At 39.8% G+C, this 27,540-nt stretch overlaps 1 protein-coding gene and 1 pseudogene across 4 annotated transcripts in view; one reads left to right on the top strand and one right to left on the bottom strand.

Moving 5' to 3' along the window:
• Nucleotides 1–27,540, top strand: part of plcb1 (phospholipase C beta 1) — a 954,845-nt gene that overhangs the window by 914,372 nt on the left and 12,933 nt on the right. The window contains exon 33 of one of the 4 annotated variants that reach the window (XM_072265526.1): nt 2,018–2,102. The exons of the other annotated variants lie outside the window; for them this stretch is intronic. Within the exon in view, the coding sequence (XP_072121627.1) occupies nt 2,018–2,071 (54 nt within the window). The 3' untranslated portion in view covers nt 2,072–2,102. The remainder of the gene's footprint in view (nt 1–2,017; nt 2,103–27,540) is intronic. 4 annotated transcript variants of the gene reach the window in all.
• Nucleotides 17,444–17,926, bottom strand: LOC140202222 (thioredoxin domain-containing protein 9 pseudogene; annotated as a pseudogene).

The raw sequence follows: 27,540 nt of genomic DNA, 5'->3' as shown, positions 1-27,540 counted from the left end.
ATGTAGGAGAAACAGATTAGTTCCATAATTAATATAGAGCCAAGACAAAACAAAATACATAGGTAGAGGAACTTTATATTTTACTGAACTTTGCTTTTGACATGAGGCAAAAACATGAAGCATTTAAACTTAATGTTTATGAATGCACATAAAATATTGTACTTTTAACTGAAAAAATATCACCAAAATAAAGGTCTAATTTATAATTCGATCAATAAATGCAAAATAAACAATAATTTAACTTGACCTGACTTCCAATTCTGTTCTTTTGAATAATTGTCAAATCTTTTATCTGTTGTGAGCAAATCTATATACAGATTGAGCACCCCTTATCCAAAATGCTTGGGTCCGGAAGTGTTCTGGATTTTGGAATTATTGGGATTTTGTAATACTTGCATCTACATAATGAGATACCTTGGGACTGGGACCCAAGTCTAAACACAAAATGAAGGTAGTTTTATATAATATTTTTAATAACTTTGTGCATGAAACACGAATGTGGACATTGAACCATCAGAAAGGTAAGCTGTCATCACCTTGGCCACCCGGATGAACAGTCAGTGACTGTTTGGCATCATCATGATTCTCAACTCCGACTTTATGTGTTACCTGTAAGCAAACTTCGTCTTACTCTTATTCATCACACGCCTGTACTGATGCAGCCATTCAGCATGTTAGATTTTGTCAGCAACGATTTTAGCAAACTCATCAATGTATTTCTCTGCTACTTCATGATCAGCAGGTACTTTATCATCACAAGTCTTTAAAAATTTAATGCCATGCCTTTTCTTAAATTTCTGCAACCAGCCTGCTGAATATTCACAATTACCTTCAATTTTCAGTTCATCGTGATAGATTGTTTAATGATCAGTATACTGTTAAAACGGCATATGTTCACTCCAACACTGACAAGTCCACACTTCTAAAACACAATTGAGATCTTAATTTTTCACTTTATACAGTGTTTTCTATTTTTCATTAACTTCTGTTCATTATATATGTGAGGTCACTCCTCAGAACTGTCTGTCTTGCGCAGAGACCCGAACAGTCACCTGGGAACTTACACAGCGTCTTGCAAAACTTTCCATTTGTGTCTTCATGTCAGTGCTCAAATCAGATTTCAGATGATTTTGGAATTTCGGATAAGGGGTGCTCAACCTGAATTAAGTAGAATGCATCAGTGAAGATATCAAGGAGATGATTAAAGGATGACTTGATTCAGAAAAATCGAGGAGAGGATATCACCAACAAATGATTTTTAAAGAAATAATTGAAAGTCCATTATTTTATACTGTAATGGAAAGCTTATATGAATAATCTAACGTGATAGTAAATGTCTGACTAAATATCCCAAAATAAATATTTCAAAAATAAATATTGAGACATTAATAAATAATCAAACTATTGGTTACCTTATTAGCTGCTTTTTGATAACTAAAAAACTAAAAGAGGTACAACATGCTCATGCAGAACCTCTGATATCTCCATTCCTATTCCATTGTCAGAACCCATTGAAACATAGTAATCATGACATGCCAACAGATGGCACTCGAGCGATTCAGAATCAAACGTTTAAACATATTGGGGCCATTCTTTTCAGAAATTGAGCAGGTCCTCGCATTGGCTTGAACTTCATTTCCATTTGATTTTTAAAAAAGTCGTCTGCATACTGTGTTTGAACTTGAAGTGCACTCGCACATGTAGTTAATGTTTAATAGGCTCTGAGCTTTATCTGAGGCAATGAAGCAGCTGTCGGGCTACTTACTGAGCCAGACAAAGCTATTCACGGTGGTGTGGTTAAATATTTGAAGTTGGCATCTTAAAGTAATGAACTCTGAAATCATTAAAATTGGTAATAGACTTTAGGTAAGTCTTTGAAATGACCATTTTATCACTATGTTTTGCAAAAGTATTTAAAATTGTGCAGATTTTAAAATAATATACATGTTGTGTTTTCGATCAATTTCTGTGATGCTTCTTTATAAATATTATTTTCATTCTCCCCATTTTGCTGCAGTATTTGCAAGACATTGAGACAGAATGCTCTGAAAAAAATGTTGCTCTTGAGTAATCCCCCCTCAGAACTCTGTGTTACTTTCCCTGTAAGTACAGACAAAGACAATCATTGTGCACAAAATGCAATCGTTATTCCTTATTTTAATTATTGGTTCATCAGTTTGTTTTTCTGAATTATTGTGTCTGTTTTCTCCAGCACATGTGACAATAACAGTCAGATCATCATGTTAATATGCTAGCATGCGTCCAAATTTGTTGCCATGACTTAACGGAGGAATATTTAAAAAAATTCATTGCCAATCACTGACCCCCATTAGCTTGATTAGAGCATTACATTCAGCCAGGAAGTACCCTAGGCTCTGCCCAGCAACAGAAAGCGGTAATAATTCATTGTTGGCTAAAGTGCAGCCTTACTAATAGTGTAATCTGGCATTGCTATCAACAGAAATGAATTTGTTCCCTCTGTAACTGCTTGTCCCCTGGCATTGTGAAGACTAGTTAGTTGTTTCACAAGCAGCTTGTTTTAAAATAGCACTTGTGTGATATATGCCTGAGATTGGCCTTGGGCAAAGGATTAATCAGACTGCCTAAACAAGGAAATATTAGCGAACGTTAATGTTGTATCACTGATGGAATTATTACAACATTTTCCTTTATTTTAATTCTGCAATTAAATGTGGAGTTTTATTTTCTTTGAGTTACAATTTAGTTGATAATCAGCTAGGTACTTAAAATTGCAGTATATTTTTAATGTTATGGCTGTGCAATAAATTATAAAGCATTTTTAGTTTACAGAAATTTAAGTAGTTTGTTGCTACTTTATGTCAGGGTTGTATGCTTATCTAGGATCATATGGTATCTTAAACTTGACCAAACTTTTTATCCATGCACCCATTGAGAATGTTAAATTATTGTCATACATTTTGAAGGGGTATAACACTTCATGTCTATTACCCTAATGATTTATGGGCCTACTATAAAGAGCACTCCTATTACATGACTAAAGGTATTAAAATCCTCTTGACAGATTCTTTAGAAATTGTATAATATTTCTAATGAAAGATTGGGGAAGTAATTTTTCATAATTGATTTTAAAATAATGCTTTTCCTTGTACTGATAATCTGACAGATGTTAGAGCACATTTTTTTTCTAAATTCATTTTAAGGGAAGTTGCTGCACTTGTTGCTCATCTCTGAAGGTCGATGAGGAAGTGGTGGGAAGCTAGCTGCCTTGTTGAATTGCTGGTGACCTCCTGGTGAAGGTGCACCCAAGAAGAAAGTTTCAGGGTTTTGACCTAATGATAACGAAGGATCAGCAATATATTTACAAGTCACAATGTTTGATTTGGATGTACACTGCATATGGTGGTATCCACAACCACCTGCTTCCTTTGTCCTTTTTGATGGTAAAGGCTCTGGTTCGGGAGATGCTGTTAGAGTAAGCTGGATGAGCAGCTGACAGTTTTGTAGATGGTGAACTCTATAATCACAGTGATGAAATGTTTACTCTGGTGTAGGCAGATCCAATCAAGTGTCTGTTGTGTCTGACGTGATATGGAGCCTCTGGTGCCTTGCACCCGTACAAGCACAATACAAAGTCTTTTGCGCCTAGTTGTAGGCCTAAAATGGTCAGATGATCCAGTCGGGCACAGATCCTCACCTTTCATTTAGTAAAAGCACATGTGAAATGACTGTTTTTGCTCTTGGTCCAATTAACTTATAAGGTATATACAAGAGAAGTGACATCTACTAAGAAATTTATTGGGGAACAGGGCACATATGGTCGTCTGAGGAAATGGTAAAGGGCCGTGAATAAACAGAAATGCTAGGGCTGGATTTGGGGATATATCCAGACAGATAAACCTCTGAGGCAATTATCACAGTATTCAACAAGTATAAAGAGTGTAGCGGAGAGAATGATGACTGAGGCGGTGAGCAAGTTTGTACAGAGCGCCTTCATGTCTACATCTGTGGAACTGTCTTAAATTCTTTTCATGTGATGAGCAAGTCATTAAGGCTTTCAAATAAGAATGTAGCAAAAAGCAAACCGTTTTCATCTGTATGGAAAAATAGCAAAAATTAGTGCACATGTACAAAAGAATCTTACTAAATATATAAAATCCTAAATGGTGGAAACAAGGTTAAACAGCACAGACTCTGAAGGTACCTCAGGCAGTTTTTATTTTGTTTAGATACAGTGTGGAGCACTTCCTTCTGGCTCAACAAGCCACGCCACCCAGCAATCCACCTATTTAATCCCAACCTAATCACAGGATGATTTACAATGACCAAGTAACCTACTAACAGGTACATCTTTAGATTGTGGGAAGAACCAGAGCATCCAAAGGAAAGCCACGTGCACACGGGAGGAACATAGGGACTTGCTTACAGAGAACACTGGAATTGAATGCCGAACCCTGATGCCCCGAGCTCCAACAGAGTCACGTCAACAGCTACATTACCATGGTGTCCCAGTTAATAGACTCCAGCTACCAGTACAGTGGAATCTGGTCAAAATACTGGGAGAACTGAGCAAGACAAGCAGGATCCATGGAGGAAAATAAACAAGTCACGCTGCAAGCAGAGATCCTTCATCAGGATCTTGTGTGTGTTGCTCAAGATTCCCAGTATCTGAAAAACCTCTTGTGTATATAGTTGAATCCCACTGGTTTTCATGTTAAGATAACGAAAGCCTCCTGCTAACATTCAGGCCCAAACTAAATTCAGTAGCCAATGAAAACAGGCACGGAGATTACAAAGTGTGATTAAATATACTTGAGCAATGGCAAGTCAAATGTTGATTTCAGCAGAGGGGCCGCACCAACCATATTGTAGATTGGCTGGGTACATCTGTAAGGAGCCAATATCATGCGCAACCATCTCCAGTTCAAGCTAACCTGCAGAGTTTGATGGGGAGTTGGTACCTTTTGAATCATCTGGTGGAGTATTGATATGAGTAGCCTTAACAATAACCTGATAAACACCAAAAAAGCATCACGTGGCATATGGTGTATGTTGTAAGCTCCCACGCTTTCCAGGATTAGAATCAGACTCAGATTTCATATCACTGGCATGTCGTGAAACATCGGCTCCTCACAGCTCGTTGGACCGGAAGGACTTGTTCCGCACTGTAACTCAAAATAAAATTTTAAAATATCTAGGGGAATCTTCAGAGCCTGTGCTATTTAACCTCATTTCTACCATTTAGAATTTTAAATCCACTGGAGGCCTTCGTAGATTGGATGCAAACTATGAGGCATAGTCACTATCCACACAGAACCAGATGTTCTGCACTCAAGTTAAGGTAACAAGAGCAGAGATAAATGCCAATAATTGAGCTCCACAGACCAAGATGTAGTGCCATAAGACAGGGGAGCAGAATTAGGCCATTCAGCCCATCGAGTCTGCTCCAACATTCCATCATGGCTGATCAAGGATCCTACTCAACCCCATAGACCTGCCTTCTCACCATTTCCTTTGATGCCCTGACCAATCAGGAAACTAGCAACTTCTGCTTTAAATATACCTATGGTTTTGGCTCCAGCACAGTCTGTAGCAGAGCATTCCACAGATGTACTACTCTCTGGTTAACAAAATTCCTCCTTACCTCTGTTCTAAAAGGTCGCCTCTTAATTTTGAAGCTGTTCACTTTAGTTCTGGATACCCCCACCACAGGAAACATCCTCTCCATATCCACCCTATCCAGTCCTTTCAACATTTAGTAGGTTTCAATGAAATCTGCTCCCGGATTTTTCTAAATTCCTGTGAGTACAGGCCCAAAATTGCCATACGCTTCTCATCTGTTAACGCCTTCAATCCTGGAATCATACTCGTGAACCTCCTCTGCACTCTCTAATGACAACATATCGTTCCTGAGATAGGGGTCTAAAACTGTTAACAATACTCCAAGTACAGCCTGACTAGTGTGTTGTAAAGGCTCAGCATTATCTCCTTGCTTTTATATTCTATTCCCCTTGAAATAAATGCTAACATTGCATTTGCCTTCTTTACCACAGACTCAACCTGTAAATTAACCTTCTGGGACTCTTGTGCGACTCCCAATTCCCTTTGCACCTCTGATGTTTGAGTCTTCTTCCTATTTAGATAATAGTCTGCACCATTGTTCCTTTTATCAAAATGCATTAACTTATATTTCCTAACACTGTATTCCATCTGCCAGTATGTCTTAAGTCCTGCTGCAATCATATTGCTTCCTCAGCACTACCTTTCCTCCACCTATCTTAGTATCATCTGCAAACTTTGCCACAAAGCCATCAATTCCATTATCTAAATCACTGACAAACAATGTGAAAAGTACTGAACCTGAGGAACACCACTAGCCACTGGCAGCCAACCAGAAAAGGCCCCTTTTATTCCCACTCGCTGCCTCCTGCCTGTCAGCCATTCCTCTATCCATGCCGGCATCTTCCCTGTAATGCCATAGGATTTTATCTTATTAAGCAGCCTCATGTGAGGCACCTTATCAAATGCCTTCTGAAAATCCAAGTAAATGACATCAACTGCCTCTCCTTTGTCCACCCTACTTGTTATTTCCTTGAAGAACTCCAAAAGATTCGTCAAGCAAGATTTCCCTTTACAGAAACCATGCTGACTTTGACTTTTCTTTAATCATCAGTCTCCAAGCGTCCCAAAACCTCACCCTTAATAATAGTCTCCAACACTTTCCCAACCACGGAGGAGAGGCTAAGTGGCTTATAATTTCCTTTCTTTTGCCTTCTTGGAGTGGTATTTGCAATTTTTCAGTCCTCTGGTACCACAGCAGAATCAAGTGATTCTTGAAAGATCATGACCAATGCATCCATTATCTCTTCAGCAACCTGTCTCAGGACTCTGGGATGTAGTCCATCTGATCCAGATGACTCATCCACCTAAGACCTTTGAGCTTGCCTAGCACTTTTTCCTTTGTAATAGCAATGGCACTCACTCCTGCTTCCTGACACTCACGGCCTTCTGGCACACTGCTAGTGTCTTCCACAGTGAAGACAGATGCAAAGTACCCATTAAGTCCATCTGCCATTTCTTTGTCCCCCATTACTACCTTACCAGGATCATTTTCCAGTGGTCCAATATCAACTCTCACCTCCCTTTTACTCTTTATATAACTGGAAAATCTTTTGCTATCCTGCTTTCTATCATCAGCTAGTTTGCCCTCATATTTCATCCTTTCCCTTCTCATAGCTTTTTTTAATTGTCTTTTGATGGATTTTAAAAGCTTTCCAAACATCCAACTTCCCATTCACTTTTGCTACATTATACGTCCTTTTCCTTGGCTTTTATGCAGTCCTTAACTTCCATGTCAGCTATGGTTACCTACCTCTGCCATTTGAGATCTTCTTCTGCAGGACATATCTGTCATGCACCTTGTGATTGAAATTTCAGTCATTCTCTGCTCTGCTATCATCCTCACCAGTATCTTCCTCCAATCCACCTGGGCAAGCTCCTCTATAATTCCCTTTATTCCATTGCATACTGATACATTTGACTTATGCTTCTCCCTCTCAAACTGCAGTATGAATTCAATTATATTATGATCACTGCCTCCTCAGGGTTTCATTACATTAAGCTCCCTAATAAGATCTGGGTTATTACATAACACCCAATCTAAGATAGCCTTTCTCCTAGTAGGCTCAAGAACAAGTTTCTCTAAAAAGCCATCTCGCAGGCATTTAACACATTCCCTCTCTTGTGATCCAACACCAATCTATTTTTCCCAATCCTCTTGCATCTTGAAGCCTCCCATTACAATTGTGGCATTACCCTTATTACATGCCTTTTCCAGCTCCCTTTGCAATCTCAACCCCACATATTTGGAGGCCTATATATGATTCCCTTAATGTTTTTTATTACCCTTGCAGTTTCTTAACTGCACCCACAAAGATTCAACATTCTCTGACCCTATGACACCTCTTTCTAAAGATGTAATTCCAACAGAGCCACACCACCGCCTATACCTTCCTGCCTGTCCTTTTGATACAAAGTCTATCCTTTGATAAGTGCCATGAGTAGTTCTGTGGCAGCTCTTTAACTGTGACTGCCACATCACCCACATGGATGGCACAATTCTCATTGACAGCCCTCTCTTTTAAAGAGAGCAGATACATGGTTACAAAGGCATCATGGTTGCTGATCTAAGTGTGGAACCGATGCTTACAGTAAAAGCCAAGTCATCAAACCTGTTGGAGCAGACTGCTGACGTGCCGAAATGTCGAGAAGTCTTGCTGTAGTTGGTAGAGCGGGTAACTTGATTTATGATGTCCTCTTGATCCCCAACTATCTAGCAAGCAACCAAGGAGGAGGAGTTTGAGGAGCAGGATAAGATGGCAGGAGGGGCATTGGAGATCCCATCTCCTTTGGATATTGGTGATTAAATATCCTGAGAAGAAACACTGTAAATATAAGGCCAAATTCCTTCTCACCAGCAAAATCTGTCCTTCCATTTTGTCACAGTGTCTGTTTGGCCATACAGCTGCAGTATGTGCCATCACAAAACAAAACTTTCTGTGAACACACCTCTAAATAAAACCTCTCACAGTCTGCACCAAAGTCAATTAATTACCTTCAAGCATTTCTTAAGTGTCTTTATTGTGCTTTTGCTCTTGCACAGCAGCTAGGTGTTGAGCAGGTGGAATATTTCAATCCCTCTATATACAGTGCATAGAAAGCATCATCTTGTGTTAGAGAAAGGCTGCAACACAAGAGCTTTATTTGTTCTGTCAGCCTGCTGATCTGTGGCAAGCATGAAAGGTATTCAGCTCACTTTGAACATCAAGCCTCAGCGACTTCCTTTGCGCCAGTTACTTACAAGTTAATTGCCATTAGCAATAAGTGGCAAGTGACTTGCATGCTGAGTGGTTGCTGCAAACAGCAGCTTTCGGTGAGATCATCTTAGGGGAGCACAGGCATTTAAAACTATTCTTCAATGTGGCGCTGGTTAAGAAACAGCTGCCTGAACAAGCTGGGCAGATATACCCTTCCCTGAAGGCACTGGGATCATCACGGAGTTGAGAGTGGTACAGCACAGAAACAGGATGTCTGGCCCACCTTGTCCACATCAACCTTCATTCCTCATCTCATTTGCATTGTTAAAAGGGTTATATTTGAATACACACAGACTGGGAAGCTTTTAAAAGCCAACAGAGGACAACTAAGACATCCATAAGGAGAGAAAAGATGAAATATGAAGGTAAGCTAGCCAATAATATCAAAGAGGATACCAGAAGTTTTTTTTAATCAGATATATAAAGAGTAAAACAGAAGCAAGAGTGGATATTAGACTGATGGAAAATGACATTGGAGAGGTAGTAAAGGAGAACAAAGAAATGGCAGGCAAACTTAATAAAGTATTTTTCATCAGTCCTCACTGTGGAAGACACGAGCACTATGCCAGAAATTCAAGAGTGTCAAGGGGCAGAAGTGAGTGTAGTTGCTATTACTAAGGAGAAGGTGCTGGGGAAGCTAAAAGATCTGAAGGTAGGTAAATCACCTAGACACGATGGACTACACCACAGGGTTTTGAAAGAGGTAGCTGAAGAGATTGTGGAGGCACTAGTAATGATATTCTAGAATGGTTCTGGAAGATTGAAAAGTTACAAATGTCGCTGCATTCTTTAAGAAGGGAGGGAGGCAGAAGAAAGGAAACTACAGGCCAGTTAGCCTGACTGCAGTGGTTGGGAAGATGTTGGAGTCCATTATTAAGGATGCAATTTCAAGATATCTGGAGGCACATGATAAAATAGGCCCAAGTCAGCATGGTTTCCTTAAGGAGAAATCTTGCCTGACAAATCGGTTGGAATTCTTTAAGGAAATAACAGTGGGATAGACAAAAGAGAATCAGTGGACGTTGTTTATTTGGATCTTCAGAAGGCCTTTGACAAGGTGGCACACACGAGGCTGCTTAACAAGATAAGAGACCATGGTGTTACAGGAAAGAGACTAACACGGATAGAAGATTGACTGATTCTCAGGAGGCAGAGAGTGAAACTAAAGGATATTTTTCTGGCTGGCTGCCGGTGATGGCCTTGTTTCGCAAGGGTCAGTGTTGGGACTGGCTCTTTTCAAATCACTTGTTAGTGATTTGGATGACAGAATTGATGGTGTTGTGGCCAATTTTGCAAACAATATGAACATAGCCAAAGGGGCAAATAGTGTTGAGAAAGCAAGAAGTCTGTGGAAGGACTAAGGCAGATTAGGAGAATGGACAAAGTAGTAGCAGATGGAATATCATGTAGGGAAGTGTATGGTCATGTATTTTGGTAGAAAGGTATAGACTGGCTTCTAAATGGGGAGAAGAATCAAAAATCAGAGATGCAAAGGGACTTTGGTGTCCTCGTGCAGAATTCCCTAAAGGTTAACTTACAAGTTGAGTCGGTGGTAAGGAAGGTAAATTCAATGTTGGAATTCATATTGAGAGGACTAGAATACAAAAGCAAGGATGTAATGCTGAGGCTTTATAAGATATTGGACAGACCACTCTTGGTGTATTGTGAGCAGTTTTGGACCCATTATCTAAGAAAAGATGTGCTGGCATTAGAGAGTGTCCAGTAGAGGTTTGCAAGAATGATCCCAGGAATGAAATGGTTAACCTATGATGGCTCTGAGTCTGTACTCACTGGAGCTTAGAAGAATGAGGGGGATCTCATTTTAGTAAATAAAGGCATCCGTTAGTCTTGCAAGACCATGGATCTGAACCTGGAAAGTCTTCACTCTCCAGGACGCAGGCCTGGGCAAGGTTGTATGGAAGACCAGCAGTTGCCCATGCTGCAAGTCTCCCCTCTCCATGACACCAATGTTGTCCAAGGGAAGGGCATTAGGACCCATACAGCTTGGCACCAGTGTCGTCGCAGAGCAATGTATGATTAAGTGCCTTGCTCAAGGACACAACACGTTCAACTCACGACCTTCAGGTAGCTAGTCCAATGCCTTAACCACTTGGCTACGTGCTCACACCTCAAATATTAAAAGGCCAGATAGAGTGGATGTTGAGAGGATGTTTTCTATCATGGGTTAGTCTTGGACCAGAAGGCACAGCCTCAAAATAGAGCAATGTCCATTTAGAACAGAGATGAAGAGGAATTTCTTTAGCCATAGGGTGGTGAATCTGTGGAATTCCTTGTCACGGATGGCTGTGGTAACCAAGTCATTGGGTATATCTAAAGCAGAAGTTGATAGATTCTTGATTAGTCAGGGCATCAGAGGTTACAGGAAGAGGCAGTAGATTGTGGTTGAGAAGGATAATAAATCAGCCGTGATGGAATGTCGGAGCAAATTTAATGGGCCAAATGCTCCCATGTCTTATGGTCTAAATTTATTAACCCATAGTTAAGGGTTATCCCCTTGAATAGCAATGGGGAGAGAAGGAAATGCTGTTTACTGGTTTTAACTGGAGCATTTAAATCTTAAATAAATCACTCCTTTAAATCAGCACTGCTCCTGGATTGGCCTCAATCTATTTGCTCTATATATTTTCAGTGGGCAATCACCATGTCCTTCACACTAAGATGTCCTGCCTGATTTTTCCCCCACACCTGTAATATGTATGCAGATCATAGAGTGCTGAGGTTACTCACAAGGACTGGAAACTAATGCTGCCAGCTTTTCATGTTATTTTTAAAGTGGGTTTTCACAAGAGGACAGTGTCTTGTTAGAAGAATGTCTTGGGAGTGAATGCAATGCACCTCAGTCAGAGACTGTGGTTAGCAGACTGCAGAAGCAAATTTCAGTACTGGGTGCAGAAATTATGAAGCTGACAGAGGTGATACAATTTTTCCTTAATTGTTGGCCATATTAGTGGAATGAGTTCATCATACTAATAAACAACCTAATTTCAAATCCTGGACTACATAATACTTGAGGCCTCAAATTCAGCTGTATTTGGTAGTGTTTCCACTGTGGGATCACCATGGTGATGGTGAGATATGTTGCAAGTTAAAAATAAAAGTTGAAATCAAGAATACTGGATGTTAAAGACTAAAGTTGATATGCTTATTAATTTAACTGTATGCTTGAATTATATAAATGTAGAGAAGTTCATTTAGTTTTGAACAATTTTCTTTCCAAATCCTCACTAGGCCGAGAAGGGTTCCACAAACTCTGGTTTATTGAAGTCTAATGTGGTCAGTAGAGATTCTTTTTCCTAGATCCATTTAACTCTGAGGCTATGCATGTGAAAGTGAAAGGCCGCTGGGTGCTGAGGAAACATGGGGATCACCTGCTCATCATGTACTTTGGGTAGAATGCTCAGTGGCTGGTAGAACTACTGACATAAACATGACTGACAACACTTTCAGGCCTAATCTCTGAGGGACAACTCTGATCAAGATCCTTGATTAGAGATTTATTTGTTACTAACAGTAACACAATATAATAAGTGGTAGAAGGGATTTGGTACAACACAACATTGTGAGCCAACAAGCTTCTTCTTGTGCTGTACTACACTCCAAGAAATTTGGGGCGATGGTGGTGCATCAGGCCTTTCACAAATCCAGTGACCAGAGTTCAATCCTTACCCCCCCAGTACAGTCAGTTGGAGTTTGTACTTTCTTCCTGTGACTGTCTGGGTTCCCACATCCAAAAGACAAGAGGATTAGTTGGCTGATTCACCAGTATAAGATGCTGCTCATATGTAGGTGAGGAGGAGAGGAGGGTCGAGGGAGGAGCTAATGGCAAAATGGAGAGAATGAAATGGGATTAGTATGTATGGATGCTTGATAGTCAGCATGGATTCAATGGGCTGAAGAGCCTGTATGCAGTATGGCTCTGACTGATCCATTCAGCCCTTTGAGGCTACTCTGCCATTCAACAAGACCACAGTAGATCTCAATGTTGACCTTAACTCCTCCTTACTGCTTTATCACAGTGATGTTTGATTTTACCAGAGTACAAAGGTTTATCCATCTCTCCCTGGGAATCTCTTAAATATTTAAGTATTTCTCAGGATTTGATTAATCCAATGAACCCTCTCTGCACTGCCTTCAGTACAAGTATGCTCATGGTTCAATAAGGGGACCAAAGAGGAGACAATGGTGCAGATGTGTCCTTTCCAAAACTCTCTTCAATTTAGATAAGACTCTCCTACCTCTGCACTCCTTCCCTTTCGCAACAAAGACCAACATTTATCTGCTTCCCAGATTAGCCATTTGTGCTTCCAGTATAATGAAACTTATATCTTTGAATATCAACATTTATTAGTCATACACTGTTTAAATAATATTCTGTTTTCCCACTCTTGCAAAACAAAATGGATTTCATAATGTTACACTCCATGATTTAACCTTTTGGAGAGCCTTTGGCCTGGATATATTTCTGTGATATTTCTAGAATAGAAATATGTCAATACAAAGGTTCTGGAATGCTGCTTATAAGAAGTCTTAAAAGTCTGCAAAATCTGTTCGCTCCAGTTGAAAAATAATTATTTTCAGACTCCTTACATAATGATCTTCTGTTAGAACAACAGTCAGCAACCATAGTCAAATTTCTCACTGCTGCCTGTCAATTGGATGCACAGCCAAGAGCTTGTCCGCCAATGTTTAAGGGCAGAGGCACACAATACCGCCAACACCTATACACCCTCTGAAGAGTGTCGTTGGTGTTTTGCTAGACACTTCATCAAATCTGCCCTTTTGATTTCAAATATCGGGGACAAGGCTGTTGGTTTAATGACAGGTATCTTGAGAGATTGATGCATCACATCACTCCTGATAAAAGATATAATTTCACTCAGCACAACTCTGAACTGATTTCACAACCTATGGATTCACTTTCATTGACTTTACAAATCAAGTACTCAGTTTTTTTTGTATTTTCAGAATTTGTCTTCTTTTACATAGTGCTTGTTTGTCAGTTTTCATGCAGAGGTTTTCATAACATATATTTATTTTCCTGCAAATGTCTGCAAGAAAATTAATCTCAAGGTAGTTTATATTAAGATATGCATATTTGATAATAAACTTGCTTTGACTTGGACATCAGCTGTGGGAGGGTCCTCTGTTTAGGAGGCCAATTGCAAACAGGGCTGGCAGCACTAATTTTAAAATGGGCAGGATACATCGTGGAGGGACAAGAAATTTTCCAATGAAATATGGACTTCCATTGACTACCCTGACACAGAACCTGCAGGTCTACAGCCACTTGCTCCCAGGGAGTATCTGTAAAGACACAACAATGCCTGTATTCTAGGGAGGCTTGTGTGCAGGCAAGATGTCCTGTTCTATCCTGCCTGCTCCTGTAGTTTGATGGTAAAGTGGATGAAGCCCAATCAAGTGAAGCACTGTTGAGTTCCCTAGAGTAACTGATCAATCAACTGTGAAATGAGGAATATAACAGCAGATTCAAACTGGGATAGCCCCATGGCCTGGAGGATGAGAACTTGTTCGATTCGGATCATTTGGATGCCTGTGCTACCAGGGAGACTTCCACTGCATACTGCTTTAATCCATGAAGAGGAGCCCTGGCTATAGACAATCAGCAGTGGAAGGCAGGTTTTGTTGGAGATTCTGGGAAGGGTGAGTGTTAAGTGTGAGCAATGTTCAGATGTATGAATAGTCTGAAGCAGTCTGCCTGTGCAGGTAGCTTTGGTGCAATTGGCCCATCAAATAACTTTATTTCATAGATTTAGTGTAAGGTAAAAACCGATTCTCCTGTATCGATTGTACCAATCATCATTCACAATTCATGTTTTCTTACAACTTAAAGCAGGCATTTCAGCCCATCACGTCTGTGCCAGCTCACAGAGCAATTCTGTGTAATCTCTTCTGTCCCATTCCTAACAACGCCTCTCAGACTCTACCGATCACCGGCGCACTCAGGCAATTTACCTACCAAGCTGCTCATCCTTGGGAAATGAGAAAATCTGCAGATGCTGGAAATCTGAGCAACACGCACTAAATGCTAGAGGAACTCAGCAGCCAGGCAGCATCTATGGAAATAAAGTGCAGTTGACATTTCGGCCCGAAATGTCGACTGTACTTTTTTCCATAGATGCTGCCTACTCTGGTGAGTTCCTCCAGCCTTTTGTGTGTGTTGCTCATCTTTGGGATATGAGAGGAAAACAGGGTGTCTGGAGGAAACCCACAGAGTCACATGCAAACTCCACGTAGACAACACCAGAGGTCAGTGGCTCTACTATCTGCACTGATTAAGGTCATTATTTTACCTCACTAATTCCAGCTTGCCAACACAAAAATGATCACTTTATCCATAACACCAGAAGATATAGGAGCAGAATTAGGCCCATTGAGTCTGCTCCACCATTTCATCTTTGGCTGCTCCATTTTTCCTCACAGACCCAATCTCCTGCCTCATCCCTATATCCTTCCTGCCCAACCAATCAAGAATCTATCAACCTCTGCTTTAAACATACATTTAAAAGACTCTACCTCCACAGCTACCTGTAGCAAAGAATTCCACAGATTTACCACTCTCTGGCTCAAGAAATTCCTCCTCATCTCTGTTCTAAAAGGACACCCTACTATTCTGAGGCTGTGCCCTCTGGTCTTAGTCTCTCCCACCATAGAAAACATCCTCTCCACATCCACTCTATCAAGGCCTTTCACCATTCAACATGTTTCAATTAGGTCACTTATTTATTGTCCTGAGTTCTAATGAATACAGACCCAGAACCATCAAACACTCTTCCTATGACAAACTCTTCAATCTGAAATCATTTTCGTGAACCTCCTTTGAACCCTCTCCAGTTTCAGCACACCCTTTCCGAGCTGAGGGACCAAAAACTGCTCACAATATTCCAAGTGAGGCCTCACCCTGTGCTTTATAAAATCTCAACATTACATCCTGGCTTTTATATTCTAGTCCTCTTGAAATGCATGCTAGCATTGCCTTTGCCTTCCTCACCACAGACTCAACCTGCAAATTAACCTGTAGGGAATCCTGCACAAGGAATCCCAAATCCCTTTGTGCCTGAGATTTTGTATTTTCTCTCCATTTAGAAAATAGTCAATACTTTCATTTCTTCTACCAAAGTTCATGACCAAGCACTTCCCAGCACTGTATTCCATCTTCCATTTTGTCTGGCCATTCTCCTAATCTGTCCAACTCCTTCTGTAGCCTCTCTACTTCCTTAAAGCTAACTGCCCCTCCACCTATCTTCATATTGTCTGCAAACTTTGCAACAAAAGCCATCAATACCGTCATCCAAATCATTGACATCTAATGTAGAAACAATTGGTCCCACACAGAACCCTGTGGAACACCACTAGTCATCGGCAGCCAACTGGAAAAGGCTCTCTTCATTCTAACTCTTTAACTCCTGACAGTCAACCACTGTTTTATCTATGCTAGAATTTTTCCTGTAATACCATGGGCTCATTTCTTGTTAAGCAGCCTCATGTGTGGCACCTTATCCCTACTCTTTTTGTGCCAGTTAACCAATCATCAGTTCTCCATCTATGCTAATAATACTAAAGGCCTTCATCTTATGGAATAACATGTTCATATGTTTTTTAATCAAGTGACTTTTAGAAATCCAAATTATTTAATTCACTCGTTGCCCTTTTATTCATCCTATTCATTCCACAAGGAACTCCAAGAGTCTCACTTAACTTCCCTTTCATAAAACCATGTTAACGCTGCCTAGTCATCTTATGATTGGCTAAATTTCATGTTACAACTAATTATGAGTGAACTTCATCTTTTTCCTGTTAATGGATATTAAGTTAATTGACCTTGTGTTTCCCAGTTTCTCTTTCTATCCTTTCTTGAATAATAACATTATATTTGATGTTTCCAATCTGCTTCGAACTTCCCAGAACCAGAAATATCATATTCAACAAATCTACCATCTCCATGTCTATTACTTCTAAAAATGAATTTCTATTTCCTTTTATCCAATTTATAGCTCCAATCTTCATACATTCTGATAATGTGTGTCTGAAAAGAGACCACAGGAAGTTTCTTAAAATCAGTTTCTTATAAACAATCATCACTTTTCTTATATTGTTGAAGGGTCCTAATGAGTGCATTACAGGTATTTGCCTTATAGGAATCCTTTGACTCTTATTTAATACTCATGGAACTTCATTAATAATGAATCAATAGTGTTTCCAGTGATGTTAAATTGACAGATTCACAGACGTTATAAATTCTAACCGAAGAAATTCAATCACTATAATGAAACTTGCAAAGTATGTGGAATATTTGTCTGAAGTTCACCAATTTCAGTAGATTTATAGCAAGCATTTCATCATCATGTTAGGTTACATGAAGAAATCTAAGAGTTGAGATTTTCCTCTCACTGCATGGTAGCAGATTCCTAAATTCAGTGTTTGTTTTTTTGTTCTTTTTTTGCATTGCAATAATTTTTTATTAGGCTATGAAAATTAATTACTGAAATTAAAATTTAACAATACCTAAGAATAAAAGATTGTGTGGATTAGTAAATATGCTTAATAATCTAATCATCTGAATCAGAATCATTATTCTTTCCTCTAATTGTCCTTTTCTCCATCTTTGTGTTGCTTCCACATTTTTTTTGCATCTGGAAAGGTGAGTCCATCAAATTTCCACTGTAGTTAATGATGGCAGCACATCCCAGTCTCTATTCCAAAGTTCCTGTAGTGAAATTACCTAAATGTGGTATCTCTATAAAAGTGACAAACCACATTTTTACTCTCCTTAACCTCTTGGAAAAAAAAATCTTTTTCACTGGGAATCTCCCTGTATTCACCATGACCTCTTGATAGCCATTCCTGTTTCTGATGTTGTGCTTCCTTGAATGATTCAAGTCTTCTTTCTCGGAGTTTCTCCAGTTCATCTCCATCCACCTTTTCATATTTTTCAATCTCGGTATCTAAATGTTGTTCAACAATTTCTGTGTTTGCAGCATTTGCTGTTCAATGACTTTACTAAGCATAGCCACCGAGGGATTACTTACCATCTTTGCCAATTTGGATTTGCTTCACAAAACTCAGAAGGAAAACAATAGGGCAGCTTTATTCCATTCGCACAACCGTCTTCCTTCCTTCCACTTCAATTCAGTGTTTTAGTGAAACAGTTGAATTGCTTTAGAGCATCCTGGACACACAGCATGCTCTGCAACCAAGTCACAAAGATGATTTAGCCAGAAATTGAGAGAAATCTATCCCCTGAAGACAGTGTTGCTTAAATCCATATTCTGGGTGTGGTCTTGAATGAATAGAAGATGTGTGCCTTCAAAAATAATGCGCTATGGTATTTTTGTTTTTTTACAGTTGATGTCACTCTTTAGTTCAGATTTTCTGTGCTTCTACAGCCTTGATTACTACCTGATCCATACCCAAGGGAGGTTGAGTTTAATTTGGCATCCTGGTTGGGACAGACATTGTGGCTGAAGGGTCTATTCCTGAACTCTACTGTTCTGTGTTCAACAAAGTACGTAGATTTCTCTCATTCTTCCTGGGAAGTGGCTCAGCTTCCAGAAGGAATTTTGTGTCAAATCTTTTCCTCTCACTCTGCACCTTTGACTCTGGTTTTCCTCATTCGTTTAATGTTAACATTATGAATAGCATCCAAAGACATTAGATCCAATTTGATTACACCATTTCTATTCACGCCACTGTACTGTAATACGATTATCAACCTGTGATGCTACATGAACTATAATTTCTTCAGTTATTGGGAGGACTGACAGCATTGTGGGGTGGGGGCGTGGTAGGGTTTGCAAACAACAGTCTTCATTGTTTTAGTGTTACTTAATTGCTTACTCTGACCCAAACCTGGTAATGTTAAATTGACTTGAGTTTGCAAATTAAGTTAAACTTCCAAGTTCATATCCACTCCATGATAAAGGTTGTCTGATTCCATTTCCTTCTTGCTTCCTATCTAAACACATCTGTTGGAAGATATTCAATTTCCAATAACGATGTGAAGGAAAACATAAAAAATTGTCATTCACAAATACAATTTTAATGCAACACAGTGTCAGTGAATCACCTGGCAAAGCGGCTGTCAATCTTTTATCTCTTGTTTTGACTGTCCCAATGCTCTCCTCACCAATTCCCCTGAAACTTATGTTCATCCAAAAACCTGATTTATTCATCCTAACTTACACCAAACACAGTTCCTTCATCATCTCGGTTGGCTCCTCATTGTAATTTTCAAATTCATGTCTTTAAATTGTTCCACAACATTTGCCATATTTTTCTCCATCTTCATAAACTCCAACAACCCTCCACATTTCTAATCTTACGTTCCAGCATCTTTGCTTTTCCATCTCTTAATAGTAGCTTTGCCTTCTCGGCTCCAAGCTCTGGATGACCTCCCTCAAAGCCAGGGGCTTCCAACCTTTCTTATGCCTTTTAATGCATTATCAATACTATGAAAGCAAAGGGCCTGTGAACTCCAGGCTGAGAACCCCTGTTTTCAGCTTTGTCACCTCTGCAAACCCCTTAAAAATGCATTCTAACAACCAATTATTAAAATAAGCCTATAACCACTGCTTTTGGAGTGTTACCAATTTCTAGCATTGATTGTTAACTTTAAAGAGGCAATTGAAGTCCATCATCTCTATTCTTCAATTACTGTTTGGGCTTCAGCAGCAATATTTTTATATTGCTATTTTTTTCAGCATGCCAATCAGATCTGTGTGATCTAATCAGATGTGTGATCTAATTGACAGTAGTACCGCTTGTTGACCATATGACTAGCTTACAGATTAACTGATTTTTGAATACATCCTTATATACAGTAGTTCATTCTACACATCAGTGTCTGAAGAGAGCAATTATTAAGTACTCAGAAAATAAGCCTTCCTCATGCTTTCATTTGTCACTATTTCCAAAATTAGTTTATTGCTATCACATGTATGGAGGTAGAACGAAAAACCTGTCTTGCCTACTGTTCATGCAGATCAATTCATTGCAACAATGCCCTGAGGTAGTACAAGAACAGAGTAAGTACACTGCAGGTGGACAATAAGGTGCAAGGTCATACTGAGGTAGATTGTGAAGTCAATGGTCCATTTTATGGTACTAGAGAACCACTGGGATGAAAGCTGTCCTTGGCCTGCTGGTGCATGCTATCAGGCTTTTCTTTCTTTCTTTTCGTATCTTTTTATTATTTTTTTCCAAAATAAACACGAGTACATTGAAGTAAACAACAAGAGAAAAAGCATTATATATCAGGCTATCAGGCTTTTATATCTGGGAGGGGGCATAATAGAGACTGATATTAAACTAGATACAAAAAAATGAAACTGAACATAAAATACGCATATTCTATTAATTTAAGATAGACAGTAGTTCTCGCAAAGGAACTGCAGGTGTTGCATTATTTATTAGCCATTCAGCCGATAGAATTGCTTGTTAGGTTGCTATGTCATTTGGTATTTTTTGGCTGCTTTAAAATTATTATTAAATATTATGAAACATTATCAAATATTGTCATTCTCAAAATAGCTTTTTTGTAAAGGAACAAAGTATCAACAAAACCCTTGGCAAAATAGCTATCATATCTTTTAATCACAACATCCCCGATTCAGTTCCTGCACCTAAACCAAATATTCACAAAGCCAACTTTACAAATAGGCTATCTCAACCTTCTCCGCTGAGAGCAATTATCAGCAAATTACAAACATCCACAAATACCCACCAATAATTGGGAAGTCAAGGGGAGCAGGTCTGCATGGTACGGATATGTGCTGCTGATAGCTTCCGATCTACTCTGTGTAGATTTGTGAGTTCAGGTGAAATGGCCCATTGCAGGAAGGATGAAACCTACATGAGTGTAAGTTTTAATCAATTCTGAGATTACTAAATGTGCTTTGCCAATATGTACTAAAGACCTGTCATTTTTGGTTTGCCTCTGTGACTGTCCATTTTGTTCTAATCTCAGGAGCCATGCTGGGAGCAGATGGGTCAAATATTCAGCCTTAACAAGTCATGCGCACCAAATATGTGCAAAATTAAAATTTTAATCAAAGACTTCATGTGCTTTGCCGGGAACTAAGCAAGCAGATTGTTAGCTTTGTAAGTAGGTCACACATTGTGTTGAGCAATTTTGCTTTGTCCTTAGCCATCTGGTATCATGCATCAATGTCAGGTGTATGAAAATAATAGCAAAGAAGGTGACCTTGGTAAGTGCACTCACCCAGCGAGAGCTTAGACCACAAGAGGTTTCTCTGCTCCTGCAAGAATATTTTAAGGGCTGCCTGAGTACTTTATTAGAACAAGCTATTCTTCAGAAAAGTAAAGCAACAGGAATTTGACAATTCTACATAATACATTAGGAGTGCAGGGGAAAATACGCAAGAACTTTTTGATATACTTTGCTGTAAAGCATGATAATTAATTTACTGAAGTCAGTTTAATGAACTCTCACAAGGTACTGAGGCAGATCAATTTTATTTCAGACTTTTTTGTTATTAAGGACAAGTTGTATTTAGAAAACAGCAACACAGAGTTGCTGAGTCAAAGAACACGACAACACAGAAACAGGCTCTTCGGGCCATCTAGTCTATGCCAACCTATTATTCTGCACAGTCCTATCACCTAGACCATCGCCCTCCATACGCCACCCATCCACGTATCCATCCAAATTTGTTTAAATGTTGAAATCAAACCTGCATCCACCAGTTTCACTGACAGAATAAAAGCAAAAGCCAAAGACATCTCAAAAGCAAACTTCAATGAATTTCCCAGTATTTTTAATTGCAGCTAGAAAGGGAAACATCAAATCTAGACAGTACAACAATGTAATACTGGTTACAGTCAGAAGTAAATAGAGTATTTATACATTTAGAATTTTGATGAATTCAAGGTATAATGGTAAACTTTTGTTTATCTGGCATCCAGAGTTTTCATGCAAACGACAAAAAATTGAATATTATTTAAAAGTTTTAACGTTCTTTTAAGTGTTATGCGAACAAGTATGAAAAGACATCTTTAGTTTATTTATACATAAGGGCAATGTAATTGTAAGCTAATTAGCAGCAACGTCCTTTGAAGATTTGACGATTTATGGAATGGTGAATACAGTTAATTTATTTATTTTAGCTGATTTTATATTAACACTGTTTTACCTTAAAATTAAGAACTGCAAAGTAAAATATTGCGATGAGGATGAGGTGATAGCATACGGTTCTGCAATTTATTTAACATTATATGTGTTGAACACCAGTTTGTGATGTGGTGAATTTCCAAGTAATTCTAATGCAACCAGCATTCATTAATCCCTACGGATGCTGGATAGCTGAGAGACTAGTGTGTGTGAATTTAGACCAAAGCAATTTGAAGACAACAATTGCTTTTTAATGGTAGTTTATAAAGATGGCAAATTAACACGAAGAACAAACAGAAATGTTTTTAAAAATTGCAAGTGATCCTATAGCAGAATATTTATATTAATTCTGAAATAAAACTAGGTAACCCAGAAGTCAAGAGGTATAGTTAATCTAGTTTTATAAGGAACAACCCAAGCATCATTTGATTATTTTACAAATTTGAAAAAGGAATAAGAGCTGTAGTAATTGGCAAATTACTCCATGTAACATGGGGAATGACCATTCCCAGGACAAGCTATTCTTCAGAAAGTAAAGCATTTCATATCTGACAATTATACACAAAACATTTACAGTGTGGGGAAATTACACAAGAACATTTTTATATACTCAGCTCTCCTTGTGAGCAGGTTTCCTAGAGCTGTTGGGGAGGGTTTAAACTAATTTGGCAGTGGGGTGGTGTGGGAAGTGGAATGATAGGGCTGAGGATGGGGCAGTTGGTATAAAAGTAGATGCAGTGTGTAGTGAGACTGTGAGGAAGGACAGGCAGATAATCGGGCAAATTTGTGGGATGTTGAAGTGTAATATGGGGGCAAAGTCAAAAAGGGTGATGAAAACCGGACTGAAGGTGTTATATTTGAATGCATGCAGTTTATGGAATAAGGTAGATAACCTTGTAGCACAGTTAAAGATAAGCAGGTATGATGGAGTGGGCATCTCTGTGTTGTGGCTGAAATAAGATCATAATTAGGAGCTTAACTTCCAAGGATACAAACAAGAAGAATTCTGCAGATGCTGTAAATTCAAGCAACACACATCAAAGTTGCTGGTGAACGCAGCAGGCCAGGCAGCATCTCTAGGAAGAGGTACAGTTGACGTTTCAGGCCGAGACCCTTCGTCAGGACTGGCCTGAAGGGTCTCGGCCTGAAACGTCGACTGTACCTCTTCCTAAAGATGCTACCTGACCTGCTGCGTTCACCAGCAACTTTGATGAGTGTTCCAAGGATACACATTGTTTTGTATGGGCAGGTAGAGGGAGTGGGGAGGCTCTGTTGGTTAAAAAAAATCAAATCCTTGGAAAGAGGTGCACAGGATCGGAAGACGTAGAATCCTTCTGGGTAGAGTTAAGACACCGCAAGGGTAAAAAGACACTGATAGGAGTTATTTACAAACTTCTAAACAATACACAGGATGTGGGAAATAAATTACAACATGAAATATAAAAGGCATATAAGAAGGGCAATGTCTTGATAGTCATTGTGGATTTCAGTATGCAGGTAGATTGGGAAAATCAGGTTGATGCTGGATCCCAAGAGAAGGAATTTTGTAGAATGCCTACGAAATGGCTTTTTACAGCAGCATGTGGTTGAACCCATTAAGGGAAAGGCAATTCTGCATTGGGCATTGCGTAATGAATTAGATTTGATGAGGCAGATTAAGGTAAAAAAAACCTTAGGAGGCAGTGATCATAATATGATAGAATTTACCCTGCAGTTTGAGAGGGAGAAGAGAAAGTCAGATGTATCAGTATTATAGTGGAACAAAGAGAATTACAGGGGCATGAGAGAGGAGCTGGCTGAAGTTGATTGGAAGGGGACACTAGCAGAGATGACAGCAGAACAATAATTTCTGAATAATTTCTGGGGCAATTAGGAAGGTGCAGGATAGATACATCTCTAAGAAGAAGTAGTATTCTAAAGAGAGGATGAGGCAACCGCAGCTGAGAAGGGAAGTCAAAGACAGCATAAAAGCAAAAGAGAGGGCATATAAATAACAAAAATTAATGGGAAGTTAGAGGATTGGGAAGCTTTTAACAACCAACAGTTGGCAATTTTAAAAAAAGCCTCAAGAGAAGAGATGAAATATGAATTAAGCAAGCCAATAATATCAAAGAGGATACCAAAGGTTTTTTTCCAGATACAGTATATAAAGAGTAAAAGAGAGGTGAGAGTGAATATCGGATCACGGGTAAATGTCTCTATTGAGGCAGTTTTGGGGTACAAAGAAATGGCAGGCGAACTTAGTAAGTATTTTGCATCAGTTTTCACTGTAGCAATATGCCAGAAATCAGAGTGTGTTGGGGGAAAAGGTGAGTGTAGCTGCTATTACTAAGGATGCTGAAAGGTTTGAAGGTAGATAAGTCACCTGGACCAGATACATCATACCCCAGGGTTCTGAAAGAGGTAGTTGAAGAGATTGTGGAGACATTAGTAATGATCTTTCAAGAATAACTGTATTGTGAAATAGTTACAGAGGATTGGAAAATTGCAAATGTCACTCCACTCCTTAAGAAGGGAGGGAGGCAGAAGAAAGGAAATTATAGGCCAGTTAATCTGACTTCAGTGGTTGGAAAGATGCTGCAGTCCATTATTATGTAGGAGCTTACAGCGTATTTGGAGGCACATGGTAAAGGAAGTCAAAGTCAACATAAGGGAAAATCATGCCTGACAAACCTGTTGGAATTCTTTGAGGAATTAACAGGCAGAATAGAGAAAAGAGAGTCAATGGATGTTGTTTACTTGAATTTTCAGAAGCCTTTGACAAGGTGCAACACATGAGGCTGCTAAGCAAGATGAAGAGGTATTTCTTTAACCAGAGGTTGGTGAATAGGCGGAATTCACTGCAACGGACAGCTGCGGAGACCACATCATTGAGTATATTTAAAACAGAGGTTGATAGGTTCTTGATTAGTCAAAGTGTCAAGTGTTTCTGGGAGAAGGCAAGAAAATAGGGTTGAGAGCAATAATAAGTCAACAATGATAAGACCATAAGATATAGGAGCAGAATTAGGCCATTTGGCCCACCAAGTCTGCTCCGTCGTTCAATCATGGCTGATCCTTTTTTCCCTCCTCCTCAACCCCAGTTCTCCCCATAACCTTTGATGCCATGTCCAATCAAAAACCTATCAATCTCTGCCTTAAATACACCCAATGGCCTGGACTCCACAGCTGCATGTGGCAACAAATTCCACAAATTCACCACCCTTTTGCTAAACAAATTTCTCCGCATCTCTGTTTTGAAAGGGCACTCCTCTATCCTGAGGGTGTGCCCTCTTGTCCTAGACTCTCCAACCATGGGAAACATCCCTTCCACATCTACTCAGTCTAGGCCTTTCAACATAAAAAAGGCTTCAATGAGATCCCCTCTTATCCTTCTGAATTTCAGCAGGTACAGACCCAAAGCAATCAAACATTCCTCATATTCCTCATATTCCACCCTTTTATTCCTGGAATCGTCCTTGTGAACCTCCTCTGGACCCTCTCCAATGCCAGCACATCTTTTCTAAGATGAAGGGCCAAAATCTGTTCACAATACCCAAGGTGAGGCCTCACCAGTGCCTTATAAAGCCTCAGCATCACCTCCTTGCTCTTGTATTCTAGACCTCTTGAAATGAATGCTAACATGGCATTTGCCTTCCTCACCACTGACTCTACCTGCAAGTTAACTTTCAGGGTATTCTGCACAAGTCCCTTTGCATCTCAGATATTTGGATTTTCTCCCCGTTTAGAAAATAGTCTGCACATTTATTGCTACTACCAAAGTGCATTTTCCAACATTGTATTTCATTTGCCATTCTCTTGCCCATTCTCCTAATCTGTCTAAATCCTTCGGCATCCTACCTGTCTCCTCAACACTACCTGCCACTCCACTAATCTTCATGTCATCTGCAATCTTGGCAACAAAGCCATCTATTCCATCATCTAAATCATTTATATACAGCATAAAAAGAAGTGGTCCCAATACCGACTCCTGTGGAATACCACCAGCCACTGGCAGCCAACCAGAAAAGCATCCTTTTATTCCCACCCGCTGCCTCCTACCAATCAGTCAATGCTCTAATCATGTCAGTGACTTTCCTTTAATACCATGGGCTCTTAACTTGGTAAGCAGCCTCATGTGTGGAACCTTATCAGAGTCCTTCTGAAAGTCCAAATGTACAACATCCACTGCATCCCCTTTATCTATCCTACTTGTAATCTCCTCAAAGAATTCCAACAGGTTTGTCAGGCAGGATTTTCCCTGAAGGAAACTATCCTGACTTTGTACTATCTTGTCCTGTGTCATCAAGTACTCCATTTATCCTTAACAATTGACTCTAACATCTTTCCAACCACTGAGGTCAGGCTAACTATAATTTCCTTTCTGGTGCCTTCCTCCTTTCTTAAAGAGTGGAGTGACATTTGCAATTGTCCAGTCCTCTGGCACCATACCAGAGTCCAATGATTTTTGAAAGATCATTTCTAATGCCACCACAATCTCTAACGCCACCTCTTTCAGAACCCTAGGGTGCAGTTCATCTGGTCTGGGTGGAGTGGACGATGGGCTGAATGGCCAGATTATGTTCCTATGTCTTGTAGTCCTATGGGCAACTGTACTTGAATTCAAACCCCACTGAAGCAAGTCCCAAAGTTAGCATCTATCCTTCAGGTATACCACCCCTCACCCCCAACCTGATAATTGTACTGAATTTCAATCATGCCCCCTTTAATCTCACCTCTCTTCTCATTCAGCCATGGAATCTGCTGATGTCCCAAAAACCCTGAAACCACAATCTTCAGTCCATTGCATCATTTCTGCGATTGCCAGCTCTTGTTCCCAGGTCAGCTGGGCTGCTGTCAACCCTGTTTGCTAAACCCTCAGGCTCTCTGCTTTCCAACCTACCAAGCTTAGAGTCTAACCATAACCATCCCTCTAACCATCAACCCTCCATTCCCACAGGAGCTTCTATCTACTGATGATTCAGTGCAAACATCTGAGAGCTACTTTCTCTGATCCTTCAGACCCTCCTGATAAATGTCCCTCATGGATGGTAGGAAGACCCTTATGATCCTCTCAGCTGTTTTTACAGTCCTTTGCAGGGACTTCTGGTCCAATGCTTGACTGCTCCCATACCAGGTGGAGATGAAACTTTTAAGGATACTCTCAATTGCGCTCCTGTAAACACTGTCTATGGAGGAGCCATGTATTCGCAGAGGGGATGGTTTATCTGCATCTTCTTGAAGTCCACAATGATTTCCTTGGTCTTCTCCATGTTCAGGCTTGGTTTTCCTTCTCACAAAAATCCACCAGCCACTCCACTTCATCACTATGCTCCATCTTGTCTTCGTTCTTGATAAGGCCAACCACTGTTGAGGTAACCGCAAACTTGATGACACAGTTTGAGCTGGATCTTTGCAACACAGTCATGCGTCAGCAGTGGGCTGAACACACGACCTTGGGAGTGCCAGTGCTCGGCCTAATGGGACTAGAGACGTTGCTGCCCAAACGGACAGACTGTAAGTTTGCTGTTGAGAAGT

This window comes from Mobula birostris, chromosome 8, assembly GCF_030028105.1.
Source record: "Mobula birostris isolate sMobBir1 chromosome 8, sMobBir1.hap1, whole genome shotgun sequence".
Taxonomy (NCBI): Eukaryota; Metazoa; Chordata; class Chondrichthyes; order Myliobatiformes; family Myliobatidae; genus Mobula; species Mobula birostris.
Note: the sequence above shows the minus strand (reverse complement) of the source record. Positions and strands in the feature narration are given on the sequence as shown.